The 8,345-nt window shown below is 46.3% G+C and overlaps 1 protein-coding gene across 19 annotated transcripts in view; it reads left to right on the forward strand.

The window, feature by feature from the left end:
• Positions 1 to 226: 226 nt before the first annotated feature.
• ZMYND8 (zinc finger MYND-type containing 8) overlaps positions 227 to 8,345 on the forward strand; it is a 126,013-nt gene continuing 117,894 nt past the window's right edge. For 9 of the 19 annotated variants that reach the window (XM_029220532.1, XM_029220546.1, XM_029220547.1 and 6 more), the window contains exons 1-2: positions 227 to 293; positions 973 to 1,206. In XM_029220532.1, coding sequence (XP_029076365.1) covers positions 1,193 to 1,206 — 14 coding nt within the window. In that variant the 5' untranslated portion in view covers positions 227 to 293; positions 973 to 1,192. The other 10 variants (XM_029220536.1, XM_029220540.1, XM_029220530.1 and 7 more) reach the window with 10 other exon arrangements.

Below are 8,345 nucleotides of genomic sequence, written 5' to 3' on the forward strand. Positions count from 1 at the left end.
TCTCTCTCTCTCTCTCTCTCTCTTTCTGCATCTGCCGGGAGAGCTGCCGCTGGTATTTTTCCACAGGCCTTTTCTGTGCTCTCAGGGCCTAGTTTTTCCCAGCCAGGCCCAGAGTCTGAGAGAGGGTTAATAGGCAGGAAGCTGAAGCCATCGCAGACTAATACGGAAGTCAGATTTTTGTTTAACTGACAGGTTTAGCAGGCCTCAGCGCTGGGGGAGGGGGCTGGGAGGGGAAGGGAAGTTTGTAGAGCTAGGCATGTGGCCTGCTAGGAGCGCCTTTGGCTTTTCTTAGGGTAAGGATGGGGAGGGGGGCCCCCTGGCATCCTGGCAGGGAGGCAGGAACCCATTTTGCTTTCCTCTGAGTTCTGGCTGGGGGTGGTGGGGTGACGACAGGTTCGATTCTGGGCTGGGGCAGGCAAGTGGCTGTCTGGTCTGCTTTGTCCAGGAGGCATTTTGATAATGACGATGCAAACTTGACCACTTGGTTCCCCTCCTCCCCTCTCAGCCCGAGTGCTCTGTCCTCTGGGAAGCCAGGGCTGCCCTGGAGTGTCTTGGGGGTCTCGCCTGGCCCGTCCGGTTTGCCTCAGAGGCCTGGCTCCAGCTTCTTCTTTCTCTTGCCCCCTGGGCTGTTTTCCCGGGCCTCCCTGCTCTTTGGCTTCACTTCCCCGCCCCCCGCGGGTGGTGGGGAGCACATTCTGCTGGATTGTTCTAGAAAAGAGCCAGCCTTCCTCCCAGCGAGAGGGCCGTTTCCGTGGGGGCAGATGAGGGTGAGCCCTTGCAGCTCACCCCCAAAACTCTCTTGCCTGTGGCCTCTGGGCCTCAGGCTTTGCTGGAGCAGGTCAGGCTGGCTGCACTGGTTTGCTCGTGCCGCGAAATCTAGCCAGGGTGTGGGAGAAGGGCGACTGCGGGCCCCTTTCCTAAGTTTTTCTTGCTGCAAAAGGCCTAGCTTAGCCTGTCTTTTTCTATGCACAGGATGGCTCTTGCTCACCAGAGCCTCACAAAGATAATCGCTCAGGAAGTGTTTCAGCCAATCCGGGGCCGCCTTACACTCCGATTTGCCGGGGCAGCCAATCGGGGATGAGCTTTTATTAGGCGGCCAGATCATCAAGCCGAAGTGCCAAACCCTTTTTCTGTGAGAACTAGGAGCCTGTCCTCCATGTTTTATAAGTATTGACATTACACAGTGTTAACAATGCATCCACAGAGGTAAGCTCGACTTTTTAACCATCTTTTCTCCCCCTCCCTCTGAGACATCCGCATTGTGGGCGAGCAGTGTGATTTCTCTGTGGCTGGCTGTGCCACAGTCACCCCTACAGCACTTAGGTTAACTTGGAACTGTTTAGAGAGATTTTTTTTTTTTTTTTTTTTGCTTTCTTGGGTCACATGGCTAAGTAGCCATTAGCCAGAGCTCGGTTTTGCAAACTGGCAAGGGCCTGGCACACCTTTTCTTCCACCAGGACATGGTGTTTCTAGAAGAGTGTGAAGCTAGATCCTGGTATTGCCAAAAAAGAAGCTTTTTTTTTCTTTTTCCTCCCCCCTCCTTCCTCTCTCTTTTTCTCTCCCTCTCTCTCTCTTTCTCTGAGCAGTTCCCCCCCCCTCCCCCTTGCACTCTTGTCTTCTCTTGTGTCACATGCCTGCTGGGGGAAGAAAATGGAAGGTAAGCAAGCAGGCTCCCCTCCAAGGAGAGCTCATGGCAGACAGCAAAGCAGGCAAGTTCACCTCTCCAAAGAGGTGCTGGGAAGGCTGGACTCAGTTCTGACCAGAGAGGACGTGTGTTTGCAAAAGAACCAAGCCCTCAGCAGAGCAGTGCTAAGGACAGATCCTAGCTCCTGGGGCCTAGGTGGGTGGTGGTGACTCCCCATGGTCTTTTCTCTTCCTACAGGGTTTCTTCACTTGAAACTACATTGTTCAGCCTTTTTTCCTGACTTCTATTGATACAGAGTGTTCTTCTGCAAAGCCAGCCTGCAGCCAGCAAATGTTTCTGAAAGTGTTTTCTAGGCTTTGGAGGAAGTTTTTGGAGTAGGGATGGGGATGGGGGGCGGGGGGGGGGGGGTAGGGGGGGGGGTGGGGGAGAGATGTTGGACAACATCCTGCAATAAATCTGAGGAGTCTTTTTTTGAATCCCTTAGTTTTCTCCTCTTGCATGGTTTTCAGTGGACTCATGTATCTTTTCTCCTTGTTTTCATTTTCCTTTCCCTTTTTTTTTTTACATTGTGTCATCCTCTGTCCTCCTGTGTGATAGAGTGCAGAGGAAATAAAATCACGTCTGTGGCTCATGACAGCATTCCATATTCAGTGGTTGGGTTGTGTTGTTGTTGTGTGTGTGTTTTTAATAATCCCGTGTAACTGTTTAAAAAAATTTCCTTTTTGATCAAGTCCCAAATCTGCCAGCCTGTTCTCTCTTCTTAACTGTGGAAAAATGAGACGGTTGCTTGAACATTTGTTGGGTAAGTAAAGCAATCCATTTCTGTGACCATGTATAAAGAGTTTGGCGAACATTTGGGGTCTGTTTGTAACAGGGGGTCTTGGCTCCAGCCGTTGGGGGCTTTTTATGAGCAGGAACCCAAGGAGGGCTTTTTCATAGTGTCTTGATTTTAGGTGACTGTTTGAATCCACTGTTTTTCCTGATAACCTAGGGCTAGGATTGAAGATTATACTTCCTGTTTACCCTCAGGGAAGAAACGTTCAGTTCATTGTGACTTGACTGGAGACCTTGAATTGGGATTGTTTGGATATTAGATAGAAAACTCTGGGTAGGTGATCTGCTTGTGAAATGTAAGGAAACTGCTTGGTCTTAAAAGAGTCACAGAGCCTTAAACATGGGGGTGGGGAGGAGCTGGGGGTGGTGGTGTGAGTCCTTATGTTTTAAGATACTTACATGTCTGTAAAAATCCCACCCACCACCAAACTTGGTCTTGAGTCAGGACTCATACATAACAGATCCAGCCTTTTTCCAAGCCTGACCCACACATCAGTATGTGCACACTTACCTTTACTTCTGATTTATTTCTCACTTTTTACATTTCTCCTGATCTCTTAAGGCTGCAGCTAGAACTTCAGAGTGAAAAAAGTAGCTTCTTGTTTAGCATTTGCTTCAGCATTTCCATAGAAGTTCACTGCATAAATTTCCAGCCTGGAGACCAATACAGCAGGACTGTAAATGCTGGAAGTATATTCAGTTGCTGTGTTATGCCAACTTGATGGAGTCAATAATCTTTCTTCTTTTAAACTGGTGTCCAGCAACCCACCTTTGAGAACCAATTGGAAAAAGGGCTCATTTAATAATGAGGAATGTACCCAATTCTAAGCTGAGAAGTCTTTGCAAGACAGGCCAGCTTCTTAAGAGTATAAGGACAGGCCGTTAATGATGTAACATACTTAGAACTGAACTGCTTGCCTGCTACTACCCCACACAAGAAAGTTCAGAGGCTTAGCTTTGTTTCTTTGTTCTTATCTCCTGGCTGTAAATGGAAATTACATATTGAGGTTCTTGTGGCCTCCTTGGAAGCAATATCTAATCACAAGACTCCTGCTTTGGTGCTGTCAGTGTTTGCATAATGGTGCATTTGTTGGGCTGGAAGGAAACCTAAGGGCAAGGCATTTGTCCTCCAAAAGCTTGCATTAAAATGGCTCCCACAGGTTTGCAAAGCCAAGATCTGTTTTCACATGTGCAGCCCCAGCAAGTTCTCAGCCCTGGAGCAAGCCAGCCACTTGCCTGTGGTCCTGGGGGCACCACCAAACATGAGTCTGTAAAAGTTAATGGCTCTCAAGGTAGCATTGTTTTCCAGTTTCACTCAGGGGGAAAAAAAATAAATGTCTGCATTGCAGCAGGACTAGCTAGGGACAGCAGTGCAGGCTCACGGTGCAGCCCAATGGGGTTTCTCTCTCCAGCTTTTGAACCAATAGACTTGGAGAAAAGGTTACAGATTGACAATTGCAGTGGCTGGACCGAGAGCGGGCCTTCTGGAAATTTCTACCATCTTTGTTCCTTTTAGGAAAAGCACATCCGTGGAGCTGAAGTGTCTCCCTACGTTCCATGCCTAGGGCATCTCCCCTCCCCCCCTTTCTTTTTTACATCAAGGTAGATGGTCCTCTCTCTGCCACGTTTGTAAATTGCAGAGGGAGGAACAGAACATTGGGCTGTTTTCCTTTTTCCTTCTGCCTCTTCAGCCCCCAAAGAGGATGCACAGCTGCAAGGAACAAACACAGACACACTGGAGCTTTTGATTCCTCTCCTTTTTTTTTTTTTTTTTCCCTTGAAGCCCCTCCAGGATGGGTTCACTTTCTGCTTTGGGAAATTAAGTGGCATTCCTGTGGGGCAGCAGGAGGAACTGCTTTTATTAGCGCCAGAAAATGGTCAGTGTTCCGGCTGTAACTAGGAATTAATTATATATAATCACTCAGTAAACTTTCTACAGAGTTTTTCTAATTGCTGCTCAGGAACGTGGTTTGCCTTCTGGAGCTGAGTCCAGTTACTTTTATAATTAACAGCTCAAAGATTTGAGTCAGAAAGAAAGAAACAATGGGGCCTCCTGGATTATAAATTAGGGATGAAAACAATAGCTTTTTTTTTTTCTTTTCCTTTCTTTCTTTCTTGTTACCCCTTTTCTTTTAAACAAAACATTCCCCCTTTTCTTTCCCCGGGAGAACAGTGGGGAAATGGCTTCAGGTCTTAAATAGGAGGGGGGGGGGAATGAGTCACCATTTCAAAAAGGGGAGGGGGTGACAGCAGCCCAGAAAACCCTGAAGGCAAAGGTAGGTTTTTCTTTTTTTCCAAAGTCCAGCCACTTCACATGTGTGATCTCTTTGTTTCTTTTGCCTCCTTTTCCCCCCCTTCTCTCTCCTGGGCAGAGGCCACAAACATTTTTCAGCTGGGAAGCCCTAGGTCTGGCTTTGCCTCTGGTTTGACCCTGAAAAGAAAGATACGTGCAAAAGTGCCTTGGCCACCGCACAGCCGAGGAGGAGGAAGGGAATCTGTGTAGCAGCCCTGCTCTTGATCTCAGAGGCAGAAACAAGGAAGGATTCACCCTTGGCTTCAGGTTGCTAAGGCTATGGACGCCCTTCCCCCTCCACCCCACTCTGCTTACTGATAAACAGGCAGGAGCCATTTCAGCACTGCAGCAAGCTGGGCTGCCAGCCTGTCCCTCGTCATCAAGATTACCTACCTACTGGCCGGCCGGGAGCCAGACGCCTGTCCTTGCCCTGGTGCAGCCTTGGGCACTCTGCCCTCCTTTCTCTCCTGAAGCTCACAGTCACCTTGAAACTCTCCACCCGCAGCACCAGGAGAGTTCTGCTGCACCATGCAGACCTGTAACAGTAAATTACATTATCCACTATGAGGCTCTTAGCTTGGCCTGTGAAAGCGGGTTTTGCCAAACCCATGGTTAATTTTGAGGGCTCTGTTGGGGGTGGACAAAAATCTAATTTGTGAGTATCCTGCGCCTTGGCCGAGGGTGACGTTTTCCTGTTGTTTCTTCTCTGCAGACTCGGATTATCTTTCCTGGAGGTTAACTGTCTTAGGACTGGCTGGGTGTTTGGTGGCCGTTTTCAGGCTTATTAAACAGCCTTTTTATTTGACTTTGGCCTCAGGCTGGGGTGCAGCCCTTCAGATGCCTGCTGCCCTGGAAGCACTTTTCATTTTCCCTAGCTACTCTTTGGTAGGGATGCAGAGCTGGTTTCTCATCTACTAGAAAGGGGGAATGGGCTTCCTCCCCCCCCCCCAGCCTGCACCCTTTTAACAGTTTGGTTGTTTGCACAGACACCTGTCTGTCTGCACTTTATGCCACAGGGCTGCCTAATTCCTCACCTTCCACCCACCTAATTCGAGGGCAAGGGGGCCTCATTTTAGAGCCTCACGTTGAAGGCTCAGGATCTGAAAGGGAAGGGTTTTCCTTAGGAACCTGTGACTTAACAAACTCCCCCTGTCACTGCAGATTTTTTTTTTTTTCCAGCTTCTAAACGTTGGGTTGTTGGTGTCCTTTGGTTGAGCTTTTCCTAGTTCTGATATTTAGGAAGGTGGCTTTGAAACTAGCAGGGCTGCTTAAGCAAGAGCTACAGCTATTGAACAAACTGCTACCATTTTAGCTTCAATACAGGAATGAGGCAGTGTTGCCAGACGCCATTTTAAGAATCCTGCATAAATAGCTTAGCTACCGATGACTCTGCCTGTTTTAGGTGAGTGCTTATATAAAGCTGCTAACCATTCCCTCCCCTCCCCCCAATTTTTAAAGAAATTAATTGCAGATTTAGGGCAGCATGGTGTTTTGATTTTAATGTTCACTATTTTGTGATCTAGAAGAGGAAAGATGTTTGTGTCTTGGGGATGAAATATTTCTTACAGCCTGGACCACTTTGGTATTTTGAATGAAAGTAAAAAGCTGAAGGAAAAGTCCTTTTGAATGATTGCATGATTCTTGAATTGCTGTGTGAACATCCTCAGCTGTAGACCCAGACTCTTGTGCATGCTGGTTATATATTCTAGAGGGGTTAGATATTCTTGGTTAACAGTCAAGTAGGGGCACTTGGGGAAAAGAAATATCTGGGCATTGTGTTTCCAGGCAGTTTTGTGTCCAAACTAGATGTTTTCTCTTTTCTCTCTCTCCTGGAAGTGTTGAGGGGATGGGATTCCTGGGAATTTACGGACCAGCCTTGAGTCTTCAGAATTAAAAATCAGAAGGCTTAAAACATCCTGGAGGTGCAGTTCATGTGCAACTTTTAATTGCTCTTTTCCAGTGCATGCAGGTGAAGAAGTAAGCAGAGGTTTTCTTGCTCAGGCATTGGGGGAGAAATCTTTTCTTCTTTCTGGGACGGGATGGGATGGTCTTGGTTGTATGTGCAGGCGGGCGCCTGTTATTTCTTCTTTAATTGCCTGAAATGTATCAGTTTGTGAAATCCAGGGGCAAGTGACTTAGGGGAACCCGTGAGTGCAAGAGGTGACGGTGGTGGGAACATACAACGTATACAACTAGTTGATGGTGTATTGTCCTGTTGGGGTGAGATTTTTTAGCTAATTTTACCCTTTCCTTTAGCGGGCCCCAGACTCCCCAGCTGACCTTAAAAAAAAAAAAAAAAAGTAATGTCAGTTTGAAACAAGGGCTGCTTGTTCCATTGTTTTGGATTTAAATAATTGGGGTTGCTGGAAGCTAGCAGATATGGAAGGAAAAATGCTGTGTATTTTCTAATAGACTTTAATGTGTTAATGAGAGAGTTCAAAGTCTTTTCTTCAGACGCAGCTGCTTTTTCTTTTTAACAATTATTATTTGACTTTTTTTTTTCCCTCCAAATGACTGAACAGTTCTTAACCTAAATTGACCAAGATCTGTGGGGCATTCAGACAGGTACAAATCTTTTCTCACCACCACTTTTGATGTAATATTCATAGTTTTTTTTTCCCCCTAATAACATACTAGTACTTAACACTAAACCAGAAAAGAAAAAAAAAATGAGATCAGTGGTGTAGAAAAGAGGAAGTCCCTTTAGATGTGGCTATTCAAAATGACTAATTTTGCATTCTGGTCTTTGCTTTTGTAAATGAAGTTTTAAAAAATTTTTTTCCTCTAGATGCATATAGACATTGCAATTTCCTTTAGTCAAATACAAGTTAGTGTGTGTGTGTGTGTATGTGTGCATGCATGTGCATGCATGGGTTCCCTTTGAAAGGGTGGCTTGCTGATCTGTGAAAAAGATGGTTTTCTGAAATTGTTGTCCTTCAAATCCTTGGCTAAATCCTGGTGGTGCTATTGTTAAAGTTAGGTGATTATGGTGCCCGCTTTGTAATACTTGGAAAGATAAAACAGCTTAACTTTCTTTTCCCTCTTTTCTGCTCCAGAATTATCTTAAACTCAGCAGCGTATAGCCACCCCATCGCTAGTTTGCATTTTCTTAGCCTCTCAGCAGCTTTCCTGCCTGAAGTATTCAGCCTCCTCTAGGCTGTTACAAGCCATATAATTGTTCTCTTGAATGCAGCCCAACTCCATGATCTATACACCTTTGAATGTTTTCAGCGCTGCAGAAATCCTTCAAGTGGGTTTGGGGGAGTCTGTAATGCATAATTGTTTCTTTTCACTACCAAACATTTTGGTTGGATCCCAGATTAGCGTTTTCTCCATCACTCAAAATATGGGATCGGTTTCAAGAAGTTTAGGGTTTCACATACTTCATGCTAGAGAGGGGAGCAGAATTCTAGTTGCTGGAAAGATCAGGGTTGCTGTTTGTTCTTTTGAAGCTGACCATCTCCCCCTCTTTGAAGGGGCCGCATGGGGCTTTCTGTTAAAATTTATTTCCAGTCACCCCAAGCAAAAAACCATCAGCGGCATCCATTTGGACAGTCTGGGTAAGTTGCAGGC

This window comes from Monodon monoceros, unplaced genomic scaffold (genome assembly GCF_005190385.1).
Source record: "Monodon monoceros isolate NGI ecotype Baffin Bay Population unplaced genomic scaffold, NGI_Narwhal_1 Super_Scaffold_13, whole genome shotgun sequence".
Lineage (NCBI taxonomy): Eukaryota > Metazoa > Chordata > Mammalia > Artiodactyla > Monodontidae > Monodon > Monodon monoceros.